General features: G+C 57.4%; 8 protein-coding genes across 8 annotated transcripts; 4 read left to right on the forward strand and 4 right to left on the reverse strand.

The window, feature by feature from the left end:
• Positions 1 to 5: 5 nt before the first annotated feature.
• On the reverse strand, positions 6 to 3,234 carry B0T15DRAFT_398744 (uncharacterized protein; the record flags this gene model as incomplete). Its single annotated transcript, XM_062864966.1, has 2 exons — positions 6 to 1,199; positions 1,282 to 3,234. The coding sequence occupies 2 exons, from the start codon at positions 3,232 to 3,234 to the stop codon at positions 6 to 8; spliced, it is 3,147 nt and encodes a 1,048-aa protein (XP_062719714.1).
• A 2,481-nt stretch (positions 3,235 to 5,715) lies between these two features.
• B0T15DRAFT_512148 (bladder cancer-related protein BC10-domain-containing protein) lies at positions 5,716 to 6,296 on the reverse strand (the record flags this gene model as incomplete). The annotated part of the gene is made up of 2 exons (XM_062867959.1): positions 5,716 to 6,175; positions 6,280 to 6,296. The coding sequence occupies 2 exons, from the start codon at positions 6,294 to 6,296 to the stop codon at positions 5,716 to 5,718; spliced, it is 477 nt and encodes a 158-aa protein (XP_062719715.1).
• A 1,455-nt stretch (positions 6,297 to 7,751) lies between these two features.
• Positions 7,752 to 12,794, forward strand: B0T15DRAFT_399494 (uncharacterized protein; the record flags this gene model as incomplete). Its single annotated transcript, XM_062865011.1, has 2 exons — positions 7,752 to 12,506; positions 12,582 to 12,794. The coding sequence occupies 2 exons, from the start codon at positions 7,752 to 7,754 to the stop codon at positions 12,792 to 12,794; spliced, it is 4,968 nt and encodes a 1,655-aa protein (XP_062719716.1).
• Positions 12,795 to 13,537: 743 nt separating this feature from the next.
• Positions 13,538 to 15,434, forward strand: B0T15DRAFT_535042 (uncharacterized protein). The gene has a single exon (XM_062869476.1). It carries the CDS (start codon positions 13,822 to 13,824, stop codon positions 15,187 to 15,189), a length of 1,368 nt encoding a protein of 455 aa, XP_062719717.1. The 5' UTR covers positions 13,538 to 13,821; the 3' UTR covers positions 15,190 to 15,434.
• A 165-nt stretch (positions 15,435 to 15,599) lies between these two features.
• Positions 15,600 to 18,348, reverse strand: B0T15DRAFT_224430 (heterokaryon incompatibility protein-domain-containing protein). Its single transcript, XM_062862852.1, has one exon. It carries the CDS (start codon positions 18,081 to 18,083, stop codon positions 15,837 to 15,839), a length of 2,247 nt encoding a protein of 748 aa, XP_062719718.1. The 5' UTR covers positions 18,084 to 18,348; the 3' UTR covers positions 15,600 to 15,836.
• A 762-nt stretch (positions 18,349 to 19,110) lies between these two features.
• On the reverse strand, positions 19,111 to 20,502 carry B0T15DRAFT_224532 (uncharacterized protein). The gene has a single exon (XM_062862854.1). It carries the CDS (start codon positions 20,185 to 20,187, stop codon positions 19,348 to 19,350), a length of 840 nt encoding a protein of 279 aa, XP_062719719.1. The 5' UTR covers positions 20,188 to 20,502; the 3' UTR covers positions 19,111 to 19,347.
• Positions 20,503 to 20,664: 162 nt separating this feature from the next.
• On the forward strand, positions 20,665 to 21,382 carry B0T15DRAFT_400615 (uncharacterized protein; the record flags this gene model as incomplete). Its single annotated transcript, XM_062865071.1, has 3 exons — positions 20,665 to 20,916; positions 20,984 to 21,216; positions 21,310 to 21,382. 3 exons carry the CDS (start codon positions 20,665 to 20,667, stop codon positions 21,380 to 21,382), a joined length of 558 nt encoding a protein of 185 aa, XP_062719720.1.
• A 761-nt stretch (positions 21,383 to 22,143) lies between these two features.
• B0T15DRAFT_224452 (uncharacterized protein) lies at positions 22,144 to 25,030 on the forward strand. The gene is made up of 2 exons (XM_062862853.1): positions 22,144 to 22,724; positions 23,164 to 25,030. Exons 1-2 carry the CDS (start codon positions 22,435 to 22,437, stop codon positions 24,791 to 24,793), a joined length of 1,920 nt encoding a protein of 639 aa, XP_062719721.1. The 5' UTR covers positions 22,144 to 22,434; the 3' UTR covers positions 24,794 to 25,030.
• The last annotated feature ends 649 nt before the right edge of the window (positions 25,031 to 25,679 follow it).

The following is a 25,679-nucleotide window of genomic DNA, read 5'->3' on the forward strand; positions in this document are numbered from 1 at the left end:
AAAGACTAATAAGAGAAGTTTAATGTCGCACGTCTGCCTCTTCCGCCCCTGGGATGGACCACACCAGCACCAGAAGAGTCCTGGAGCCGCCGGATCCATTCGAGCACCGTCTCGTAGCAGAGCACAAACTGGCGCAGGCTCTGCACCATGCTCAGTCTCTGGCCGCGGAAATCTTCTACGGTGTGCGCAATCAGGTCTATGCTATCGTCCTCCAGCCAAGTTGTGTCGATGTCCGGCTTATTTCGTGCCGGTCCGTTCGCCGTTCTTGACGCCCCGATCTCCTCCATGATGGTGTCCCCCTCACCATCGCACTCCCTTGACGGTCCAGCAGTTCCCGGACGGCGGGAAGCAGCAGCAGCGCCACTCCCGCCAGAATGTTGGTGTATCATGTGTAGTCTCTGGCGCTTGAGCATGTCGATGACGCTGTCGACGGTACAGAAGGCGCCTGTGCGGCCGCACCCGGCCGAGCAGTGCACCAGCATCGGCCGGGAATTCTCGCTCGACTCGGGCTCATCGTACCAGCTCACGGGCAGGCTACTCGTGTCGCTCTCCGCCCTTGTCAGTCCGGCGGGGTTGGTATGAGCGGTCCCATCGCTGGTGGCCGCGCCATCACTAGTGCCTATACTGTTCTTTCGCGACACAGATGTCGAGAGCGGGAGCGACGCATGCTGCATGGCGTTGGCCAGCTCGACGAGCGCGAGGAGGTGGCTGGGTTGCGCCGGAGCACCGAAATCGGGCCATGACGGGTAGTGGAGCTGCGTGATCTCGCGTATTGGAGTGAAAGGGTGTGCCGCATGGCTTAGCGCGAATTTCCTGATGATGACGAAGGGAGTCTCAGCGGGCGGGGCGGCTTGCGAGGCGAGGTGGTCAAAGGGGTTCGACGACTGCGCTGTGCCAGACTCCAGCGTGGTTGTCGTGTGGGCGCGTTTCCGGGCCACCTCGGGCGGCAAGGCCGCATCCGAAGCCGCGGTCGATGTGTGGGCCGAGGTCGTCGAGTCTTCGGCTGCTGTCGTGTTCGTCGGGTCTCGGCGCTTGTCGAGGTCCAGCGAGATCTTCTTTTCGGATAGCACGCGCAGCTTGATGGCGCCGTAGTCCATGGCTTTCCAGTACGGGTGGCATTTCAACTGTCCGCCTTCGGACTCGGCCGTCAACATCACGATGACCCTCACATCGTTGTCCCAGACTACTGACCAGAAGTCCTGCGGCAACCAGTCAGCTCATGTTCTGCGAGAGAGAAAGAGGACACTGGGTGTTAGTGCCGTTTTTGGGGGGGGTTCTCACCTCGAAGGTAGCCGGCAATGGCCCTTGGCTGGCAATATAGCGTTTGTACGTACGGTTGGCTTGCAGATGGCTGGCATTGACGTAGTCGCAGGCGCCTTCTGGGCGGCCCAGGAGCCTCACTCTGGCGTGTTCGAACGGTAGAATGTCCTTGTACCTGTTCTTCCCTCCCTTTTCTATACCAGACAGCTGCACTTTGGTGGCTTCCTCCTCAGCCGCCCTTCCGGAAACCACCGACTTGACGACCGAGTAGGCCTCCCGCATCCGGGTCTGCTCCGTGAGCTCGATGCGCAGAAATTTCTCCGAAACCTTCTTGCCGCGGTCACTAGCTTCGGATGCCTCCCGGAGCCAACGCGGGAGGCTGTGCTGGACGAGGCCGGGAGGCACCCCGATCTCCATTTGTCCCACACCATCGACCAGATCCTGATTTTGCCGGATGTTGTTGAAGAACGGACTTGGATTGGCGTCGGCGTTGGGCAGAAGGACACCCCCAAATACCGGTGGGAGATTCGCCTGGAGACCTTTGGACACGGAGTTACCCCCGAGAGACAAGCCGGGCGATGGCCCGCTAGCGGAGAGCGGTGAGATATCGATGAGACTGGGATATGCGGTTGCGAAGGCGTTGAATCCTCCACGCAATATGCGTGCAGGACCCGAATAACCCTCGTTCGTGAATTTCTTGATCATGTTCAAGGCCGAGACGGCGTCTCGTTGGTCGGCGGACGAGGCATCATAGACGACGAGGTGGGTGGCTTCGCGCCACCTGGAGAACTTGTCCTGGTCTCGGTCCGCCTGGAACGTCTGTTGTAGTTTCTGTAGGTTGAAAGTCGCTCGCTTCAGAAGCGTGGTTGGGATGCAGAGGTTCAGAGCGCCGCGTACTCTCGCTTGCGCAAATTGTGGCGAAACTCTGAGGTCTAGCAGCAAGAGCTTCGTACTTTGATCCTTCTCATCCCTTTCCAACAACTCTTTCAGTTCTGCTGGGGATAACATCATAGGCCCGCCCGCACCTGGCGCCTGCGAGACAGCGGCGGCCCCGGACTGTTGGGGTGAGACAGGAGAGAGTGAGCCGTTCCTGCTGCGAGCTAGCAGCTGGGGGGACGGTCGCCCAACTATTCCGGAGACCGCCGGAGGTATGCCGTATCCTTCTGGAACCGGAACTGGGAAGGGCGGCTGCGGCTGGGGTGGAGAGACCAGACGGGATGTAGGGTCCAGAGATACCGACGAGCTGCGCCCGGAGTCCCCCGACACGTAGGCCGAGTCTCCGTGCAGGCTGTCAGCGTCCCGATCTGCCTTGCCGACAGGGGCGTCCCTGAGGCCGAGCGACGCAGCGGCAAGCCTCGGCTCCTGGGCAAACGGGAAATCAGAGCCATCACTCCCCTGGACGGGCCATTTCGGAGGACGCGGCCGTTGCAGAGCAGATGGGGTCGACGCGGACGGGGTGTGAACACTTCCGGAGATGATGTTGAAGTTGGAGTTGGACAGCGTGAAGCCCACCTTCGCCCGGTTCGCGTCCACTTGCTTCTTGAATGCCTCGAACTCGGGGTTCGCGTCCAGTGGTAGTTGCTTCGGTATTGCGGCAGCAAACGATTTGACGGATGAAGATGGCGAACTCCAGTTCTCACGCGGTACCCGGGCTGAGTCTCGCGGGTCCGCGGTGGCTGGGTCGACGGCGAGCCCAAAGTAGTTTGGGCTCGGCGCCCGGTCATTTTGGGGGCTGCCGCGGGAGGTCGGCGGAGAGAGCTTGGGTGGACGGTGCGGCTGATTACTGGCCCCGTGCGGCGGTTTAGGTGAAGCCAAGGGCGAAGTCGATGTTGGCTTGCTGGTCACGTATGACTGCGAAGTCGTGCGTGAGTGAGGGTGAGCAAGCCCCTGAGGGCTGACTCCTGCTGGGACTGGCCCTGAAGTCTTCATGGTGTAATAAGAGGGCCGGTCGGTCATCCTCGGTTCCGGAGGCATTGTTATGACTGCAAAGTAGGAAGTAGGAAATGTCTTTGGCGACAGATGCAAGCAAGCCGCGTTCAGGTTCTCCAATCACGCGGTGCTGAAGTCAACGGCGACACGACAGGGTGGAGACAAAAGGAGGCTCTAGAGTGCAAGCATCGCAAAGCTGATCAAGTAGATGTTGTTGTGGGGATGCCGCCGTCGCTATTTCGAGCATTCGTGGTGACGTTAGTCGTGAGTCCTTATCGTCCCGCCATGTTGGGCAAAATGCTGAGGATCTTGTTGAGTAGACGGATAATATGAACTGCAGGGCTAGGCGTGTTGATTTTCGCAAGGGCAGTGTCAACTCCAGTTGTGCAGCCCCGGAGTTCGGTGGTGGCAAGGAAACCTGAAGAATGACGGAGGCGAGGTTATGTTTACCTACGTAACCTTCAAGCCGTATAGTTACTCGGAACCCAGTTAACAAGTCCCGTGCACACACAACGCTGCCTGATAGTTCACTTCGTGTCGGTTCGAGACTCGTGGTTATTAGGAACCCGGGAACAGATGCAAGCGTCACGGTTTGCTTTCTTGTGGGATCTCGTGGCAACCTGGGCCTGGTCTCGTGTGGAGCAGGGTCGAGGACCCTTGTCGGTGATGTTGTTGTCCGAGTCTCACCGCACAGCTGCTTTGCACGGCAGAGGCACGGGGGCACGCCAAACTCGCTCGGCCTCCTTGTTAGATTTTCCAGGCGTACAGTGTATTTGCTGCTCAACCCGCTATTGCGGGCCGCAAACTGTATGTAATCCGTACTGGTCGACGAATCCTCCAGGCTTGCGAGGAGATTTCCTGACGAGGGACCGCTCCGAAGAAAAGGAACAGAGGAGGGGTTGAGTGTGTGATCCGGCGAGGGGTTCGGATCCGCTGCAAGCCGGCAAGGACCTGCGCGAGGCAATGACAAACGGTGGCCGATTGGGCAGGCGGGGGATGAGTGGGAAGAGGAAGGGGGAGCGGGTTCTTCAAGGGTTCCAGGGTCCCCAAACAGGACTGATCTGCAACCCAGAAACAGCACGAGGCACGACATTTGAGAGACCCAGGATTGTCGGCCCACTATGACCTCACTGGCGGGAAATGTCTCTGACAACAGCTCTTGAATATCGGAAACGCTAAGTACCATATTGGAACAAGACAAACCTGGAATTACCTAGGCATCTGGCTGATATGAGTACTAAATACCAAGCTATCACACTGAGCTACTCATTACTGTGCAGTTTTTAAGCTGCATTCCTGAATGAACCAGCTCAAGACGTATTTCCCCATTCCTCTGCAAGCGAGCGAGTCAAGAATCTTCGAGCAAGTGGACCTCCCTGCGTCAACAGTCAGCAAGTGTCGTCATAGCCAGGGGCCTGGGACCCAGTGGGCATATGTCTTGTACATGTACGTCGCTACACATCCCAACCGATGTGGTCGACACGGTACACAACTAGCCGACGGAACGAGCGAACACTTTCGAGCTTGGGTATCCCGAAACCCCCTGATTAATAAACACTCTTCAATATCTATAGTCCTCATCTTTGTCACTGTAATTTTAGATTGTCAACTTCGCGTGTACCGGTAGGTACACGTGTAGGCGTGTTCGAAGGGATGCAGGGTCAGGTCTCAGTCCCGTCTCTGGTTCTTGGTCTTGGAATGGGCTCCGGACGTTCTAGACCGCCAAAGACCGTCTCCTTCGCGCATGCACTTCAATTTTATTGGAATCCAGCCGAGCAATTGGTTCTTCATCTGATCGGTTTCGGGGCGGCCCACCCACCAACTGCCCGATGTCGCCACAAGCCGGAGGTCGGAGCATCAGGCCGATAATGCAGGGTACGTACCCCGTACTTGCCGTACATCCGACATTTTGAGGCTGACGGCCCGGTTGATATTTCCGTAATCTGGAGCTGGCGGGACCGACGATGGATACTCGTCTGGGTCGAAACGAGAAGCACTTGACGCCGTCGCTGGAAACTCTTCCAATGCCTGACAGGTTGAACAGTTATGACATTGCTTGCCCGCCTCCGAAGAAAACCGACTATCCTCGAGTTTTGCTTGATTTCGCCGAGAGCTCTGTACTGGATGATATCCCGCTGTCCCATCTTCCGAGCAGCGGTAGGCACATCTGCCAACCGCGCAGCTGCAGAGAGAGACTCGTGCTAGGTACTCCGTAAGCGTCCCGGCGGTCAAGTCGATCCTTGGACCCTTTCTGCAGGGTCCAGGTATGACCAATCCGCAAGCAGGCGTCCATTCCCCGCACGGCGTCGTTCATCCATTGTCCCGTCCGTTGCCGTCCGAACCGCCCAACAAGCCAGATCGAGGGGAGATCATGTTCATCACCGCCCAAAGCGCCGTAAATGATGCCCGTGGAAGCACCGCTGTGTCCAAACCTCTGTAGCCAGGACTTGGCAGGCGACCGCCAGGCGCAATCTTGCACGTGAGCCAGGTCGGCACTCTTTGAGCCGCGCAGCAACTCCTTGGTAACTATAACCTGATGTAGAGATCCAAACAGTCGATCCGCCATTCCCTTCGGCCTAGGAGACTTCGCAGCCATTCCAGACCGAGCCCCGTCCACTCTACTTTGGCCCTTGCAATCTGCTCCGTGGCAGCGGAAGCCAACGCCTCCGCCGTCGTGTTCACCATCTCCACAATAACAGCCGAGGACGTCGCGTTGAGGTCATCGGTCGCCGTGAGGTTGGCCGTCTGTTGTCCTTTCAACACCGTAGTTGGCAAATACGTGTAGCTCCCTGCGGGTTGAGGCTGGAACCAGTTGCTGCTGAAGTCGAGAAAGCAGCGGTCGGACCAGTTACACGATGTGAGGAAGAGTACGAGGAGGAGAAACGAGCAGTAGAAGCATGGCCGGTTGAGGAAGTATGTGCAGAGGAAGAAGAAGAAAATGAAGGCCGGCGATGCGTTTGTCGGGATGAACAGGAGGGGGAGCCAACTGCAGTGGCGGTTACAGAAACATGTCAGCACCTGTCACGCGGTACATGGGCTGAGCGCGAGGCAAGGCAGCTTCGTACGCGACGATGCGAAAAGGGTACACACCTGCGAAGACAGAACATTGCGGATCGCTGGTGTCAGTCTTCCGTCACCGCAAACAGTTCTTGAAGGATTCGAGGTGGCCGGGGCGGTTGTGCTATTCAGGGCTTGATGCGACGAGTGCAACCATGCCAACGCCGAAGCAGCAGGCGAGAAGTTCAGATGAGGTTCGGACTGTATGGAGAGGCTTGGTGAAAATGCCGTCGAGTGTTCCTAGATTGCGACAACCGGAAACTCGCGCGATGCGCAGGGTGCGTGCACGGAGTGTGATTTTTGGCCAATCGGATCGTGAAGCTCCTAGGATTCCAGACGCCCGTCCACAGAAGAATGCCACATGATCCACGGTGCAGGCCACGATGTTGCAAGTTCTGACTTCTCGACTGGGTAAAAAGTACAGTAGTTGGCATGGAAAGGCGTATCTTGGCTTGTTAATGAGTTTTCCGCAACCCGATGACGATGCAACGTCAAAGATGAAGCTAATACAGAATACCGGACTCTAGTCTAGAGCGGGCAAGCTCTGAAACCGGAAGAAACCGCCTCATCAGAGAACCTTGGATAGTAGTGCACGTTGCACATAAGGTACATGCACGTGCTCCAGCTGCTATGACCCTTTCTCTCTAGTAATAGTACTACTTCATATATGCAGAGGTATAATCTAGAGATGAAAGTGGTAATTGGGTTTTTGGTATTGTTGGTTACGGAGAGTCTGGTCACGGACCTAGTACAAAACCTTACCTAGCTGATGGGCAGGTAGCTGCGGGCCTACCTACAGTATGTAGCATGAATGCATCACCTACAGGTCACGGTTCCATTGCTTTTGACCGTGGGAAGCAGCCCTGGGCATGTCAATTCTCATCCCGGAACTTTGGAAACTAGTAATGACGGATGATACTTATGGGGCCTGGCTCCTGGGAAGAGCAGAAGCCTAAGAGGTAGCCCTGTTCTGCTGGAGCACACGAGATTTGCAGATTTCAAACATTCACAAAGCGCCCGATTGGGCCAAGCTGCCCTTCCCCACGGCCCGCCTTTGCTTGCAACGCGCCACAACGACGGACACGTGTAGCCGCTAAAAGCAAAGCACGGACCACCCAGCTCTCCCAACCGCCTTCAACCAGCCTGCAATATATTTTTCTGCGGCACTCAGGTTGTTTGGCGTCCCGCCAGGCAAACGCAACATCGTTGCTTTCTGTTTTCGCCTTTTTCTGTTCTGTTCTGTGGACAGAACTTGCGCCTGCGTTCTCTTGCTGAATGCAGCAGCGCCGCCATTTTCCCCAATTACAAACTGCCACTATTGAGGTCGGTACGTAATTCAGCGTCATCCGATCTCAAGAAACCGATATTTGGACGGCGCGGCTCCTCCCGTCACCGAGGTCCTGTGCGTCATCATTTTGTCACTACCGCGCCCTCAGCCCGGGTTGCGCTAACCCACCGGGAGACTGGAGTTCGATTATTACGGCCAGACCTTCGGACGGATCACCATGTCCAACTACGGCTTGCCTGGTGGCAGCGGCTCCGCCGATCAAGAGGCGGCAAATCCAGAATTCGAATCGCTGCTTGCCCAGCTTCGCCTGCAGTCGGCGCCCAGTCCCGGCCCTGGCCCAACCTCGGGCTCCGATTTTCACGGCGGCCAGTTCAACTACAACCACGGCGGCCAGCAATTCTACGGCCACCGCTCGAACCCCGACTCTCCCAATATCCCGAGTCATGCGCAGAACGTCGCAGATTCGCCCGCCTTCTTGCCCGTAGCTCCCACACCGCCAGTTGGATTTTCCCAGTCCCAATTCCCTCCCGGCTTCATGAATCAGATGGGCGGTCTTCGTACTGGTGGCAGCGGAGGAGGGACAGGAGACGATCGGACCGCGCATTTGCTCAACCTGCTCAAGTTTAGCGGGCAGAGCGGTCCACCGACCAGCCACCAATCGTCGACTCGAGAGCCGCCGATGAACTTTGCTGCGCCAGCGCCAATTGCGCCTCCCGTCATCCACGCGCCCGCGCCAGCAGCTGCCGATCCCACGGGCCTTCTCGCTGCTCTTATGAAGGGCAACGTGCAGCCGGAGCCGGCGAAGCCGGAGTCGACGTGGAACCAGGCTTCGCCCCCGTCGGACACGCAGCAATACCTGCTCAACCTCCTCAACAGGCCGAAGCCCAGCCAGCACGACGCGGCCGATTTCGCGGAATCCAACCTGCTTGCTCCGGCGCCTGCCGAGGACGATACCAAAGATGCCGAAAGCTCACATGGCCGTCGGTCTGTCGAGGCAACCCTGGTGGACACGCTAGCATCGCGATCTGAGTTTGACTTTGAGCACAAGAACGCGGGTTCTCCTCCCCCGAAGTTTGACTCGACCCCTCCTTCCCAACATTCTCATCAGTCGAGCTCGAGGCAGGGTGCTCTTGGCTATCCGGAGCATTTCGAAAGTGTTACGGGCTCCTCCCCTATCCATAGGACACCGAAATCTTCCACTACACCCGGAGCTTCCCAACCCGCTCACGGCCCGGTCCAGATTCTAAAAAAGCCCGACTCTGCTCACTCGTCCCATGATAAGAAGCGCCCAGTCAGCGATCGTGGCGCTATCGATGACAGCCCTGACCACGTCAGGCGTAAGCTGGAGCACACTGCCTCCCCGCTTTCCCAGTTCAGCCTTGCCGCGCCCACTCATGCCAGTGCTTCCCCCACCGCTGCCATTTCGTCCAATCTAGCTCCTGTCACTGGGCGCCTGCTCAGCCAAGACAAGAAGGAGAGTGTTGCGGACGCGGTCGGCGGACTCGCAGAACAGGCCGACAGAGAAGCCAGAGAGGCTCTGGCACGTGCCGAACAGGAGCAATCGCGGGCTGAGCCTGTCTCGGAGCAGATCACAAGTGCTGGGAAGCACGAAGAGTTTGCGCCGTCTGCTACAGCCGCTTCTCCTACCACCAAGAAGGAGTTCGCCGAGGAAGAGGATAACACGTACGTGCACTACTCGCCCGCTCGCGAGAATGCCCAGGAAGCTAGGGACAGTGGGTACTACACAGCCCAGACGGCGCAGGGGCCGGTGGCCGACAGCTGGGAGAGCGCCGAGGCAGAGGAGATCGTTGTGATCGAGGAGACGGCCGCGCCCATCAAAGTCTACAACTTCCCCATGAAGCCCTGGATCACCATCAACCTGCAGGAGATTGACGAGGCACGCCCTGTGTTCCGCGAAGATGCCATCCTCGACATTGCCCGCCTCAAGAAAGACTTTGACCAGGTCGACCGTAACCTCGTTTCGGCCTCTGAGACTTACATGGCGTATGGCATGTCCAAGGCCGGCGGACTGCGGGTGGTTAGACAGGAGGACGGCAAGGATGCGAAGCTCTTTACCGACACCAAGGATCGGATCTTCAACGTTGCCATCTCGTCCTCTCCGACCCACCACCACCATGCCAAGGAGGCCATTATCGGTACGGGAGTCAGCGGGACGGTGTACTGGGTCCAGCTCAAGAATGGTGACCTGGACCACCTGGAGGACGCGCATCCGGAGCAGTACGGCTTCGCACTGCCTCCAATCTCGGCTCAGGAGGGTGGTGACGCTCCCGGAGGCGTTCTTAAGACACGCGCCCGGCCGTCGTCTATGCATCCAGACTTCTTCGCTGTCGGCAGGGGCAAGTCGATCAACATCATCTGGCCTTCCTTCATCTTTGAGCACAACCTCTTCAAGGATAGCCATGACCGTGTCGTCGACACCGAGAAGATGCTGAAGCAGTGCTCATTGAAGATCAACACCGGCAAGGCCGGCAAAGACTTCATTTTCAGCCATGACGATACGCTCGTCGTCTCGTTGGACAAGTCAGGGCGGGTCAAGTTCTGGGATGTCCGAGACCTGACGGCGGTCAAGGAGGATTCGGATCCCCTGAATCCCATGCCTGCGCGGACGTCTCACGAGATCAAGGAGGCGCTCATGACCTTAACGACAACGCCCGAGGGCGAAAAGGCATGGCCCACGTCAGTGTTGCTGCTGGATAAGTTCCTACCGTACCAGAAAGGTACCGCTCTGAGGTACATGATCGTCGGCATGAAGCAGAACCACACTCTCCAGCTCTGGGATCTCGCGTTGGGCAAGCCGGTGCAGGAGTTCAACTTCCCGCACAACAAAGAGTCGGATGCCGTCTGCAGTGTCATGTACCATGCGCAATCCAGCATGATTATCGTCGGACACCCAACGCGCAACTCCGTATACTTCCTGCACCTCTCGGCGCCCAAGTACACACTCAAGAACATGTCGCAAGTGGACTACATCCAGCGTCTCGTTGCTCAGGACCCGACCATTCCGCAGCCCGAGCTTACTGCCGCGATTGGCGGCATCCGGGAATACTCATTCGCCAACAAGGGCGTGCTCCGTAGCCTCAACATTCTGGATAATCCCGCCGCCGCTGCTGACGGCGATGAGCCGACACTCTTCGAGCTGTACGCCATGCACTCGAAGGGTGTCACCTGCTTGTTCATCAAGCACTCGGAGCTGGGCTGGACCAAGGACAACAAGGTGATTGCGCCCGCGGATGCCGTCGAGGCTGGTCTTGCCAAGATATCGAAGCTCAATCCGCCTCCGGTGCAAACCGTCGAAACACTGTCCAATCCTCCCCTCCCCACAAATGATCCGAGCGCGACTCCACAGATCCGGATCGCCGCCCGTGGCGCCAAAGACGCTGCGCTCAAGATCCCATCTCCCCAGGGCGATGACAAGAGAGGTCCGGACTCTACGGCGCTGCCCAGGCTCGAACGCAAAGATGCGGTTGAGACGCCCGGGCCCGCGCCAGAGAAGACCGAGAAGAACCGCCGTAAAAAGAGGGCCGCCGCCACCGACCGGGGAGAGCACGGTCCTTCAACAGACGTCACTCGGGCGAATTCGCAGAACAAGGCTAACAAAGTTGCACGCAATACCGACACTGCTGCAGAGTTCTCCTTTGGCACCACCTCGATTTCGCAAGAGCAGCTTGATGCCGTGGTCACGAAAATGGAATCGCGCATCATCTCCAATGTCACGAGTCGCTTTGACGCCGTGTTCAAGGACGTTCTGGGGCAAATACAGAAGTTCCAGGACAGCCGCGACTCGGCCTTTGCAAGCAACCAGTCCACGCTGCTGCAGATGGTGGCGGATGTGCTGAATGAGAACACCGAGTCTGTGCTGAAGAACCTCATCATTGCTCAGATCAACAACAGCGTCATTCCCTCGGTCGGCAGCGCCATTGACAAGTCGGTCTCGGAGCAGCTGGGCACCAAGTCGGGCGCCCAACCGAACGCGCTCCAAAAGGGGATCCAGAGGCTTCTGCCCAGCGCCATCAGCCAGGCGCTGCTAAAGCCTGAGGTCGTGAAGCCAATTTCGGACCAGGTCTCCCACAGCGTCAATGCTCAGATTGAAGCGCAGATCACCAGGTCTCTCAACGCACTCACCCCTGCGGTCGCCAAGACGGCGGCTCAGACTGTGCACCAGCGCATCGTCGAGGATGTCAATTCGCGAATCGGCGAGGCTTTTGCACAGCTGGAAGAGCGACGGCGAAGCGAAGATGCCAAGCTCGACAGGCTCCTTACTCAAACACAGGATCTCACTAATGCCATCTCCGCCTTGGCCACCTCTCAGTCGCAGGTCCAGAAAGAGCTGGCCGCCCTGAAGCAACAGGTCAACGAGCAGGCGCGCGAGAAGGCCATGGTTGCCGAAGAACAGGTGCGCGGGCATGCTCATTCTTACAGCGGTTCTGGCTCCCACGGCCAGCCCGGCAGCGCTTCTCGGGAACTGGTCAGCTACCCTCCTCCTCAGCAACACCGCCAGCACCAACTGCAGCACCAGCACAACCAGCATAACCAGCACCAGGCTCTTGCGGCCCTTCCACATGCCGCCCAAGCCTCGTACCCGCACCAGCCCCAACATCAATTCGGCAGCCAGGAAGGCCAGGTCGTTTTTGCACCAATTAAGAGTCGTGAAGAGCGTCAGAAGCTGGAGCTGGACCACTTGATCGAGACCATTGACGAGCTCATGCGGTCGCGCAACTACGATGAAGCGATGCTGCGCTGGTTGCAGTCGGGCGATAAGACCGAGGAGATCTTCCAACGGGTGCTGGCCGACTACAACCCGATGTTCGTCCAGGAGCTGCCGCCTCTCCTCTTGCTGTCGGTCGGGGCCACCGTCTCTGTGGATATAAGCCGCAGCTCGCAGAAACTGCTGAAAAAGGTCAACTTCTTGGAGGTCGTGATCTATGCCTTCAACGAGAATCTCGGGAACCTGGTATGAACTTTTCGTTGCATATTTTCTTCGTTTTTTCGCCCCTCGCGCACCAGTCAACTAACTCGCATTTTGCAGGATGATCAAGTCCGCGAGGTCACGCCGAAGATTATGAATCTCCTGAAGACTCGGATTGAGGGGCTCTTCCTCGAGATCAGCCGGATCGCACCGCACGACCCAGCCTTGAAGACGCTCTCCAACCTGAGCCAAGTTGCCAACCGCATCGCTGAGAGTGTGCAGATGCGGCACGCTCCGATGCACGCGCCTGGCCACATGGGCGCCCCGTACTAAAAGGAAAACGGGAAAGCCTGGCGAGTGAGAACTGGCCGAGATCCTGCTACAATTGGGTCATGGTCATGGTACATGAAAATATCTATCGGCTTGATACCCCGGGGTCTGGGCGGCAGTTTTCTCTGGTGGCAGCGTCGATGGCATTGGGAGGCTTACATCTCGCTTTTCTTTCCTGTGTCGTTCGCTCTCCACTTTCCTACATGCTATGTTTCGCGGAGACCTCGCGTGAAGGGGGATATCTGGGCTCTTGCCCCCCTCTCTCTCTATCTTTGCTCGTTGCACTGGCACCTGATACGTACTTGGTTGGCCGGGGTGCTGAACTAGGCGAAGAAACTTGCACGGCGAATCAGGAGAAATGATGTTTGTGTTGTTGTCTATTCCAGTCTCATGTATGTACAATGTACAAATCTTTTCTTTTCGCTCTTAGGGCAGACGAAATTGGGACGCTCTACATCTGGGACTTAATGATATGAAACCTTACCTTGTGGAACTAGAGACGGTGTGTGCGTATGAGGTGGTACCGGTGAAGTTCGGCAAGAGTGAATATGCCTTGCCTTGACAAGTGATATATAGAATAGGCCGCCTAGAACAGGGCGAAGTGCTGATGAGACCAAGATGCGGGATGATGGATCGATTTTGATTGACTATAGCTACCAAAAACCTTATGTAGGTAGGTAGGCCTGGGGTCCTCAGCACTAAACTGCTTAGCGAAGCGGGATATATTCGTCCACGGGCGATGAGCTGACTGATTCTGGCTCGCTGTTGACGAACGGCTCACAGGACTAGTGAGTGAGCTGTTCATTCTTCGAGCTGTACCAAAGGAAACAGTCCAAGAGCAAAACCGCGGGCTGGGTACCTATCTGGCTCTAGGGAAGCAAAGTTTTTCTGCCTTATTACTAGGTAAGTACCTTATCAAACAACTCCGGCAAGAGTGACTGGCTCTACCCCGCGTGTATGCGTTTCAACCTTGCACTTCAGTCGATAGTAGACGTATCACGCACAACCCGCCTACCGTGACATCCGCATCATGGCTCAGACCGGGACAATATTCTTTGGCCCCGTGATCCATTCGCTTTCGGCCTCGGAGCTCGAGATTGTTCCCTTCGCCCTCGTCGCGGTCGACGCTGAAGGTAAAATCGCCGCCTTCCTGGACCCGACGAACTTCACGCAACAAGTGCAGGAAACGCTCGAGGAACTCAACTTCCCGCCCGAGACCACCACCATCCACCGCTTGAGTCCCGGCCAGTTCCTCCTCCCGGGCTTCGTCGACACGCACAACCACGCGCCGCAGTGGGCGCAGCGCGGGCTCGGGCAGGGGATGCACATCCTCGACTGGCTCGACGCCATCACCTTCCCCAACGAGGCGCGCTTCGGCGACGCCGACTACGCCCGCCGCGTTTACGCCAGCTGCGTCGACGGCTTCCTGCGCCAGGGCGTCACCGCCGCCGCGTACTACGGCTCCGTCCACGGCGAGGCCACCAAGATCCTGGCCGAGCTGTGCGTCGAGAAGGGCCAACGCGCCCTGGTGGGCAAGTGCAACATGACGCGCAACGCGCCCGACTACTACCGCGACGCCTCGGTCGACGAGAGCCTGCGCGTGACGGAGGAGTGCATCTCGCACATCCGGTCGCTGGACCAGGACCTGGTCCGACCCGTGCTCACCCCGCGCTTCGCCATCTCATGCGACGCCGACCTCCTCCGGGGGCTGGGCGACATCGCACACAAGAACCCGGACCTGGCCATCCAAACGCACTTCAACGAGGCCGAGCAGGAGATGGCGGCGACGCGGGCGCTGTTCCCGCAGTTCGGCGGCAGCGAGGCCGACCTGTACGCGGCCTACGGCCTGCTGGGCCCGCGCTCCATCCTGGCGCACTGCTGCCACATGAGCGAGCACGAGCTGGAGCGCGTCGCGGCGCTCCAGTGCGGCGTCGCCCACTGCCCAACCTCCAACATGACCGTGGGCGGCGGGTTTATGGCCGCGCCCGTGCGCGAGTTCCTGCGCAGGGGGATGAAAGTCGGCTTGGGCACCGATAGCGGCGGCGGCTTCTCCAGCAGCATGCTCGATGCCATGCGCCACGCCATGATTGCCAGCCATGCGCGCGAGGCCGCGGCGCCGGCAGACAAGGGCTTGGCGATCGAGGAGGTCTTCTACCTGGCCACGCTCGGCGGCGCCCGGGTTTGCGGGCTCGAGGACAAGGTGGGTAATTTTGTCGTCGGCAAGGAGTTCGATGCCCTCGTCGTGGGCACGCGTGGCCGCGAGCAGGGTATCATGACCATGGTCGAGGAAGAGGAGGATAGTCTGAGGACTGTCTTTGACAAGTTCGTCATGACGGGGGATGATAGGAATATCCTCCGCGTCTATGTGCAGGGTAGGTTGGTGAAGGGCGAGGCGTAAGACGGGCATACTCGCCGAGTCGTGATTTACTTGCTAATGGTCGTCGCACTTGGGGAGGCATCCTCAATCCATGTTGGGCTCCTATGCTTCGCCCAAGTTAATAATCTGAGATGCTATCTGAAAACTGGCAGCATTAGTATCATTATAAATATCGTGCGAATATAACGTAACTCGAGCTGTTCAGACACTGGATGGGAAGGAAACCAGACAGGGCAGAACAGACTCGAGAGCGAACTTCCGCTTGGACTTCTTCTTGTTGCTTGGTTTGTAAGCTCACTGCAACCAATCGTGAGTCCCAGCAGAAAGGCGGTGGCATCACTGTTTTGCCTAGTCTCCCGTCCCGGATGCCGTCGGAACGTTGACAGAGCTGGCCTGAGCAGTAGTAGACACGTTAACAGCTTGAAATTGCACCACTTGATAAGGATACTTGGTGACCAAGGTCAGAGCATGTGTTAAATTCTAACTTGAATGTCATTGTCCAGCAACAAGATAGCCCACCAGTGCCCCGAGGTATATGATTATTCCGTCATAATAGTCCCCAGGAAAAGTTGTAGTACAGACCTGATACAAATAACGGGGATAATAATACAACCCACCAACGACGCAAAATAGGACTGTACAGCCCATCTTCGAATTACCCGACGTCCTCATACGAGACGTATCCTTTTTGTGTCACACCCGTAAAAGAAACCCTTACGGTTGCCGTATGCGATGGCAACGCCAACCCGCCTGTACGAATCAGGTTGATCGCAGTTCTGGCTCGGCACTAGTAAGAGCATCGCCAACTCGCCCAATTCAAGACACACTAGTTCCTTTTCGGCATCCTCCGCCAGGTACGCAGTATCGTGTTGATCCGCGGATCTGGCGTGTTCACATTGGACCAGGTAATCGAGCTGCCCGACAACCTCGCCGCTGTGCGCATCTCGAGACATGATGCGGCCGTCGTCCGGGTGGCGTGCGTAGATATGCTGGCCGGGGAAGGCGCGGAAGTCGAAGCTCGATCGCTGGCCGGCGCGCTTGCATTCGATGGCTTCCCACCTGACTTTCTGGCCGTCTTCGGCGATGAAGCGCCGGAAGCGGCCCTGGACCTCGACGACCTTGACGCCCCTGCCTCGCTCCTCCACGGGTCGCCCTCGGTTGACGTAGTCGGTGGAGGCACTCTCAGGCCTTGTCGCGGCTTGGTGTGGTATTGGCTTCGCATCCGCCGCGTCAACGTGCTCGACTGCAATAAGTTCGAAGTGTTTAGACGGCCTGAATGGGGCCTTTGTCCGAGTGTGGACCTGGAGAGGCAGCGATGCCCACGACCATGACGGCGCAATGTGTTGCAGGTTATGCCGCGGGTCGACTGCACTTACAACCGACCAGGCGAGGTGCCTGGCGAGGTTGTCTTTCCAGAGTCCGGCCAAGTAGTCTTCCGTCACCGCCGTTCCGCCGGTGACCGCTTTCGCATTGTAGAAGCGCACGGCGAGGCCGGCGATGGCCAAGAATCGATCCTTGGGCTCCACGAGGTCCCGTGGCGTATAGGCTTCTACAACATCGAGCCACTCGTCGTGCAGTTCTTCCTCGTCCCCGGTGTGGCAGAGCTCAAGGAACCGTTGCGGACAGCTTCGAGGTGTCTCGTCGCTAGGTGGGGATATGCTTTGAAGCTCGCCCATCTCGGCCACTTGACGCTCGGAGCAAGACCAGTACCATTGCTGGGCGGTCCAATACACGACCCTCGGTGATAAACGCTCTTCCTGGAGTGTCCATGCCCTCTGTGATACGGGGGACTGGAAGCGGACTCGGTCCAGAGGCAGTAAGGTGTTGTGTAGCCACATGCCGCGCAGCTTGCATGCTTTGCTGCGGTGTGTCCAAGCGAGCCTGTCGTGTATCAAGTGGTCGGTTGCCTTGGTGCTCGACGAGGCAACAAGCGTGAAGGCCGCGTTACCATACACCTCGTGCATGATGGAAGCCTCCGAATCCCAGTCGGTACCCTTGGGAATACAGGCATTGTCGTACCAGAGGTACGAAAATCCCAGCGACGCCGACAGCAGGATGGCATCTTGCATGGTTTCCGGTAGCTCCCACATGAGAAAGGGGTTCAGCCGCTCGGGGACAGGCCGTCCGTCGATTGTCTTGGTGCCAGCGCCCTTGATTCTCGCCCATTCAGTAGCAGGCATGGTCGCCGGGTCTCCCCAGGAGTAGCTGAGCACCACGTAGTCGACAGGCTCAGGTGGCCCTTCAATCAATTGGACCCGATTATTGCCGAGGATCTTGAGGAGCCATGTTGGGTTTCGACGAGACCAACGGTGATTAGAAGAACAATTGTGATGTTGTCGGCAGTCGTCAATGACCCGGCGTAGTTCGTCGTAGTTGCAGCGCAGCCCGGCGAGCCTCCTGGTCACATCCTGAGCGCGGGGCCGAGGCTCATCACTCAGGTGGACCGTCGCGGAAAAGATGATTCTCTTTGGCGACCTGATGGTCAGGGACAACAGACTCCCGCCGGTGGAGTCGAGATCCAGCACCGCATGGACCGGCCATTGATTGTCGGGGTGCTGCAAGCGCTCCGCGTCTCGTTTTGTAACCTGTTCCAGGAGGAAGGCTCGGCGAAATATGCGGCAAGTGTCGCAACCTGACACCCCTGCGCAGCGGTCGAGTTCGAGGTAGCTGTTATGCACGATGCGAGAAGGCGACGACCCCTCATAAGATTTGTCTCGTCTCCTTTGCACTTCGCCCCAGCGCAGGAGCTGGCATACCTCGTCACAGCCCCGGCACTGTAGTTGGGAATATTCGTTGGGTTCAGTCCACAGGAAATCAGGACCCGAGCTTGAGGGTTGGGTGTGATCGAAGACGGCATCTAACAGGACGTCCACGAATCGCCGTAGAGGGCTGCCTGGCATTGCTCGCTTCAACATAGCGGCGTGATGTCCTAGGGAGTCACAAACGGGTCTGCTATGGGTGAGAAGATGATACTGGTATGCGGTGGAGTAGATTGTCTGGAGGTGGTGTCTTCCCCGACAATTTGTACTGAGGAGGTAGCCATGAAGCTCACACAGGACATACTGCGGTATGTAGGTGACATGTCCTGCAAGACTAAGGCAAAGCGCCGCTGAGGCTTGGAGCCCTCTCGGTGGCTCTTCCGCGCACGCCGGCCAACGTTGACGAGAGCGGATGGGGTCCGGCCCGAACCCGTGGTGGAACGCTAGGCTTCGGCAAACCTCGATTCCTCGCGTCAGGGACGAATACCCGTGTCACCGGACGCCACAGCCCCTTCCACGCCGTTGGGTCCAGCCAGGGCAACAGGGAACGTCGGCGTTGCATAGCCGCGGCGGCCCGGACAAAGTGGGTCTGTTTGGGCGATGAGGGCAAGACGATGCAGGTTTGGCAGGTTTGACAAAGCAGTCAGAGAAAGACCAGATCCACTCACACATCTGCAGTCTTGGCTCACTGGCTCACCGAACCAAATCGCCGGATTGGCCGGAAGATACACTCCCACCTCAGTTGCCGTCGACGGTGACTAAGACCGGCCCCGTAGAGCTGAGCTGGCTCACTGCGTTTGCTTGTTTCTCTTCTGAATCCGCGTTTCGTGGAATCGCCCCGACCACCATCAGATTCGCCGGATCTCCCGGTTATCTCTGTCGGGCATGTCACTCCTGTGGTAGAACGGCACATGGGTAGACAAACGATGACGGAAGTCGACTTCATCTGTTGTTGGCGGGCCGAGACTGCCAACGACAACACTTCCTCAACGAGGCATTGGCCACGGAGATCGTCCCACAAAGGAGATCGTCGGTCCAAACATCGAATGCCTCCATACCGTAGCAGTAAGTCCACTGCAACAACCCTGCGTCATCTCATGGGAAACCCCCTGTCCCGGGTTCACCGTTCCCCCTCGTAGCTGCTTATGCAGACGTTTCGAGACTCGAGAGAGAGAGAGCTTGTTTCGACTTTCGAAAGCGCTCATTCCATTGGGTGCAGCTGAACAATGAGCTGTGTTTCAGGCTTTCAACTCAGCCAAATCCTGGCACAGCTGCCGATGGCCTCGTGATGTGGCGGGAGCCAACGTTTGGGGCCAGTTCGATGTTCGGGTCGGACAGATCGATCCGTGGAAGCGAAGCTCCTGCCTGTGCCTGATGCCAAGCGCCAAAAATAAGGGCAGGGGCGTCACGAGATTCAGCCTTATAGCCCCACATCCCACAATTTCCAGTCCCAGTGCATTGGCGCTGGCCACTCGCACAGCAGTTTGCGCCTTCCAACCTGGAAATACCGCATCGCGTTTCCATTTTTCGCTGTATCCGATCTCCCTGTATTTGTCAAGCCACCTAAGAGCTCGGTGAGTCGTTCTCGAAGGTTTCGTGCCCTGTGTCCCGCCTTTCGAGCGCATTCAGCTCTGCACAACAGGGAACGGGGGGTTATTAGTAAGGTATGGACGTAACGGCTCTGCCAAGACGGCCAAGACCGAAAGTAAGTCATGCCCCTCCCACCCTTCTGCCGAGTAGGAATTTGGAAACAGTTTGAACAGCAATGGAAGCGCAAAAACAACATACTGCGACGCTGCGTAGAACCTTGAGGTCGCGAAATCGAGCGGGAGATCGAGACTGGTAATGTCTGCCAATCAGAAACCGCATTTGGTTCGCGACGCACCATTGGATGACTTCCCGGCAGCCAGAACGACCGGGAACGGGCACACCGCCAATCGCAGTTGGAGACTGACATAAAGGACTCGTGGCGATGTGTGACACAAGATATCTTTTGAGCCACTAGTATCCATATTTCGGCCCCAGATCCGAACCAACGGCCGTCGGCGCAAGCTATTCCAGACGAAACCCAGGAGCCCAGTTGGCTGCCCGCCCCCAAGACGCTAACATCAGTGGGGTTAGCGGTTTCCGCGGATAGGCCAAGCGAATGGAGCATGTGGCTTGTTCTGCGGCGAGCTTGACAACAAGCGCAGAGGCTCCGCATAGTGGCGGCGAGCAGCACAAGGAGCAACCCGAGGGGCTTGGTGACCAGTCTCACCATAGCAAACAGTGCTGCCTAAGTCCACAGTCCTCCGTCCTCAGCACCAAAGGATTCACCCGCGGCAATCGATGAATCAACGACACCGCGGTCTGACTCGGCAAGCCACCAGTGCTATGGCACGGATAGAGTCACTGCCCCCGGAATATGTCAACATTCCAGATAGGGGAAGGTAAGGGCCGTGAGGCGTCTACGGGCACGGGGACGGCCGAGAAGGAATATCGTCACTCACGCTGCGCCGTTGGCCTCTAGAAGAATATAATCGGGGCGCTCACTCAAACACTTTCATACAATCATACTTCATCCCCCATTCTGTGACTACTGACGAGCAGGAACTCTCTTTGTCGTCTTTGTCCGGCGTGTTTACCACTGACTCGACGATCAACTTTCAGGTTTCTGCATACCTGAAATCCCCACGCTTTTGTTTGCTTGTCTATCGACCTTCCCGGCATCTGAGACTATCAACGCTACTCTGTCGGCATGTATCGGACGAAGCACTTTAGGTGGAAGCTGGTCCACATCTTCAATATCCTGTCCCACTTAGGTCTCGCTGTTGCCGCGTCTATCAGCTATATCTGCGACCTCAGCGAGAGCACAAGGTCACGGCAATCACAATGGAGCTATTCGTTGACCAATGCGAACCCGTGTCACGTCGCTCTGCAGAGCGAATTTGGAGACGGGCTAATGTTCGATATGGCAGCCCGCACCTTGCTAATGACGTGCTTGGTCGTGGTATGGATGCTCCCCCAACCCTCGACACAGCAGCAGGGTGCTGACTGTGCATTCGTTCAAACTTCAGGGAGCTCTGGGGCTCGCCCTCAATGCCGGGCTCTTTATCGTCCTCTTGGCCGTAGAGCCCAACAGGATCACATTGACGGAGAGCGAACAACACTGGCGCAAACAAATTGTCACCTTTTTCGGCTGCGTCCTCAATCTACTCTTGGCGGGTGCGGGCATCGGCCTAGCTCTGGGCATGAAGGAGGCCGAGTCCAAGGCGTTGATTCTTGCGCTGGTTTGGGCATCAATACAGGCGTACGTCCACTTTTGATTCCTATAGCACCCGATATTCCATGCAATGCTCCGTTGGTGTTGCCGTCCCGGACTTCCTAAACTGACAATCCGCAGGCCAGTGGCTTTTCTGACGGCTGTCTCGGATGCCGTCAAAAACTACCGGGAAGGGAAGGACCTCCTTGACTGATGGACGGTGAAGGGCCGAGTTGAGCAAGGAGGTGGGCGTTTGGTGTCTTTCAATGGTTATGCGAGCATACACAGGAGTAACGGAGCGCTGAACTACTTCTTGGGAATTTAGGATTAGACATCAGTCGGTCCTGGAGACCGCAACGTCGACGCAAGTCGCATGGCATCACCCCAACTCATTGTTTGTTTTTATAAACTACTGTACGTACATACAGCACAGCAGTACATGGAGAAGGAAAAGACACGTCATATCTCAACTCATCCCATTATCCACAACGGCTGGGATATGCGCGCAACATTTGCGACTCATGCACCAAGACATCGGGGAATGGATATCTTCGCGACACCTCGTAAATGCTGCAGTGTTTCGGCGGCCAGGAATGAATGCAAGGAGCTTGCAGGTCATCGAGCCTGCTCAATCGATCATCCTAGTCCCTCGTCATCACGTTGATCGATACTAGTACTCCCTAGTGTACTGCACCTCCAATGAATCCTCCTTGACGGGGGCCCAGCCAAGTTTCCTCCGCTTTTTACTAATGTCAGCTTCAAGAAACTTCCACTTTCCTTGTTTCCGACCCGGGTCTGAGGGCAACCGTTGTTCGCTGTTCCTACCTTGTAGGGTAGTGACCTAAAGCAATGTGCCTGACTACATTTTCCCCTGCATTTGAAGCAATTCTGAACCCCAATCTGAATTTGAGTTTGTGCGTTGAATTCAGCTCGGGTCGTCGATGGCACCTTCCCGGAACGATGGCCGGCGGTCAGGTGCGCTCCAACGAGAGAGCCAATGCGAGCGCGGGACGTCACTGGAAGCTGCAAGGTTCTTCAGGTGCTGTGCCGCAACTTATGCCTCGATTTGCAAATCGCGTGCAACACGATGACTCCATGAGCCACCCCCGCTCAATGCAAAGTTCTTGGACGGTTTTATGACTTTTATCCTATAAGGATTTCCGTCTTACGAGCAGATGGGGGCCGCCCCGTCTGCCCACCTCCACATTCCTCGCTTTTTCTAGCGTTGGCCGCGAGACAGGACGGGCATTGGCATTATTACCTACCATGACCCTGACCTCGTCCGAGAACCGTGCAGTAGCGCCCGCCTGGTCGGAGCCCTCAGGGACTGTGCTTTCGGTCTCGGCAGTGCCAGCGCCAGCGCCAACGCCGATACCGCGCCGACATCCCAACGCCATGCCGGACAACGCGGTGCCGGATGGGAAATCCCGCACGCTGCAGGGCCCCTCGGCGAAGGAATGGGCAAGACACCGCGAGACCATCATCGGCCTCTACCGGCAGTACCCGCTGAAGCGGGTAAGCGAGGTCATGAAAAGGAACCACGGCTTCTCAGCCAGGTATGCAATCCTGCATTCCCTGCACAACCGTCGATGGCGACCGCCTCCTTGGGTCCTCCCCGAAACGGATAAACGGACGGAGACCAAGCGCACGGCGCCGGGTGACCAGGTGGTCTCCCGCAAAAATGCTGAGGGGTGCAGACCTGCACATACCGCCGTACCACGTCACCTCATACAACAGATCCGAGTGCCTAAGTGGGCTTGAGTCGGTAGCCTGCCGTTCTTCCCCAAGAGCTTGATGGTTTAAAGAGCGCCCCAGCCATCTCATTATCCCCATCTCGCTGGGCTTCCAATACACGGGATTACTGCCGTGCCCCCTTTCCCTTTCTAGTTGATATCGCTTTCCTGTCTCGGGCCCAATTGAGACGTATTCCTTATCTCGTCTCAGCTCACTTGCTTCCATCATGACTCTGATCCGGCTCACTGACCCCCCTGTCAGCAAGCGCATGTACGACAAGCGGTTTCGGGAATGGAATGTCTTCAAGAATGCCAACAGCGACGAGAGAGCGCGCGCTGCGCGGCGGGCTGAGTGCTCCGCCTCGGCCGTGGACCAGAGCGGTAGCCAGAACTTCAGCCAGGAGGACTTGCGCAAGACCATCAAATGCGCCAGGACCATCCAGCAGGGAGTACGGAGACCACCACCGGCATCGCCGGCAACAACCTCCGGAAGCAGTCCCGCCGGGGCCGAGACTATCGCTCCTCCATATCACAACCGACAAGCTCGGCGGAGTATCAGCATCTCAGACCTAATCAAGGAGGAAGATGAGCCAGAGTGTTCCAACACCGCCCCGTTTCCTCCATTTTCCTCGTTTCCCCCAATCCCCCCTCAGGAGAAGTCCCCGCAAGCGGTATTCTCACCTCCCAATAGCCCAGGTAGCACACCACACTCAGCTTCAGGGTCTTCGGATAAGATGTTTCACGGCCAGAAGGACTCGGGCGCTCTCGTTGTGCCTGCTGCTTCCCAGGGACCGGGTCTGGCTGCCTACAGAGCCCAGCTACATGATCTGTTCAAGACCCCTCCCCCGTCCCTCTCCCCTGACGCCAGGACGCGCACGATGAGTCTCATCCATATGAAGCTCCTCGAGTATTACGACTGGCAACTCAGCAACGTGCCGCAGGGTGTCCTTCCGGACGATTATCTGGGCCATCGAACTTCTAATGAATCGATAAGATACTGGAACACCGTCAAGAATGCGATTTATCTCGTCAAGATCTCTACCGGATCTATGGAAGACCCGAATCAGCGGCCTGACCGGCAGGCGTTGCCGGCGCTTGCTGAGGCCGGTCGGCTTGCGGCCCCAGCCATGACGAGCCACCCATTTGACTTCCTCCGGAACCTCTTCGCGACGCTGTCACCGGCGAACACCAGTGCGCGCCCGGAGCTCCGGAGCATTCTCCTCCGATTCCTCGCCAGCGAGGCTCAGACCAACCTCTCGCCTAACCACCCCATCACCCAGATCTGCAAGGAGCTTCAGGGTGACGAGGGTTGCCAGGAGATCTCTCAGCACAGCCTGCAGTGCATGCTCGAGATCTTCAACAGCCGGCTGGGACGGTCCAGGGCCATTACGTTCAAGCTCCTCGACTCGCTCGCTACGCTTCTCCGGCGCAGCGGCGAGTACCACGCTGGCTTGGAGATCATCACGGAGCTTCTCAAGTCGTCCCGCCCGGTATTCGGGCCAGAGTCGGACCAGGTACGCACGGTAGAGAACGAACTGGCCCACTTCTACATGCTGTCGGGCGACTCTGACCTGGCCCTCGGTCACTGTCTGTCCGTGGTCACACGGCCGCCGACTTCAACATTTTCGGAGCTGCAGGAGGAGCCGGCGTTCTATGAGGACGGGATCGCTGCACACGCCATGGAGGACATTGCCGAGATCCATCAGCGCCGCGGCGACATGGAGCAGTGCATAACCTGGCTGGAACGCGCTGCTTCTATTGCGCTGACCGTGTGGGGACCCAAATCGGTCGCTACGAGCCATCTCATCGACAAGATGACGACCTTGCAGCGGCAGTTTGGCAAGGACCTGTTGAGGAGTGCGACGCTGTGGGAGGCTGCGATGGTGGAATAGGCGGAGGGGAGGAGGTTGGATTCCGGTGTCAATTGGGAGACGGCTCATCAGCGGACATTCCTCATGTCGTCATTCTACATTAATCTCACGGTCACCCCGTTCGGGTGGGCAAAGCATTTGAGGGGAGAGAGTCAACGGGCCAGGGTTCATAAAAGTACGGTATGTCCTCGTATGTACAATACATACATTAGTTCAACATCACAACGGTCGTCGGCACGGCAGGTTGACCGAAAACAAACTTCCCCGCCCTCTTCCCCACTCCATACCGTTAATAATCCGTGAGACTCGGACTCAACGACAACTGCCGTCAATCTGGTTCGGACCTCAATGGATGGCTCCCTGCATGTCGGCCGGCACTAGGTAGCTGGGAGCCGTTCAGTCTGTCCGCAGGAGTGGGAGAACATGGATATCGGATACCACCTGCATGCTGTCTGCCTATGAATCGTCGTACGCAGGTGCGATGACAGCACAGCATGGCTTACCTACCAGGTATTAATGTGGTACAACTCGCCTCCACCCCAGTGGGGGCGAAAAGCAGGCAGCACCCGACTGATGAGAGAATCTCAGAAGGACCTCGGAGTCCTTGTGGATGGATGGATGCCTTGAGTGGGTGCAATGCATGGCCCCTCTCCCCCCAACTGGCTGGTAGCCAAAGAAAGCTCCAGCTGCCGCAAGGTGCATTGCATATTTTATGATTGGAGTCTCACTCACTTTACGGTTTACCAAGCCACACACATACGACATGAGACTTTTGCGGCTCGCTCGCATTTGTCTTCGGCTCGGAGCAGGACCCGAGATAAGCAGAGGCTTGGTTCGATACTCGATAGGTAGGTAAGTATGCACGTCGCTGCGTGATTAGGTACTGTTACACCATGAGTGGGAATCG

This window comes from Chaetomium strumarium (assembly GCF_033439665.1).
Source record: "Chaetomium strumarium strain CBS 333.67 chromosome Unknown B0T15scaffold_5, whole genome shotgun sequence".
In the NCBI taxonomy this organism is placed as follows: Eukaryota; Fungi; Ascomycota; class Sordariomycetes; order Sordariales; family Chaetomiaceae; genus Chaetomium; species Chaetomium strumarium.

Bases quoted from the DNA above. Each gene is read 5' to 3' on its own strand.
- B0T15DRAFT_535042 (XM_062869476.1), top strand. From the start codon at position 13,822: ATGGCTCAGACCGGGACAATATTCTTTGGCCCCGTGATCCATTCGCTT.
- B0T15DRAFT_224430 (XM_062862852.1), bottom strand. From the start codon at position 18,083: ATGTTGAAGCGAGCAATGCCAGGCAGCCCTCTACGGCGATTCGTGGAC.
- B0T15DRAFT_224532 (XM_062862854.1), bottom strand. From the start codon at position 20,187: ATGGTGAGACTGGTCACCAAGCCCCTCGGGTTGCTCCTTGTGCTGCTC.
- B0T15DRAFT_224452 (XM_062862853.1), top strand. From the start codon at position 22,435: ATGACCCTGACCTCGTCCGAGAACCGTGCAGTAGCGCCCGCCTGGTCG. The intron at 22,725-23,163 runs GTATGCAATCCT...CCCCCCTGTCAG, and splicing joins AACCACGGCTTCTCAGCCAG to CAAGCGCATGTACGACAAGC.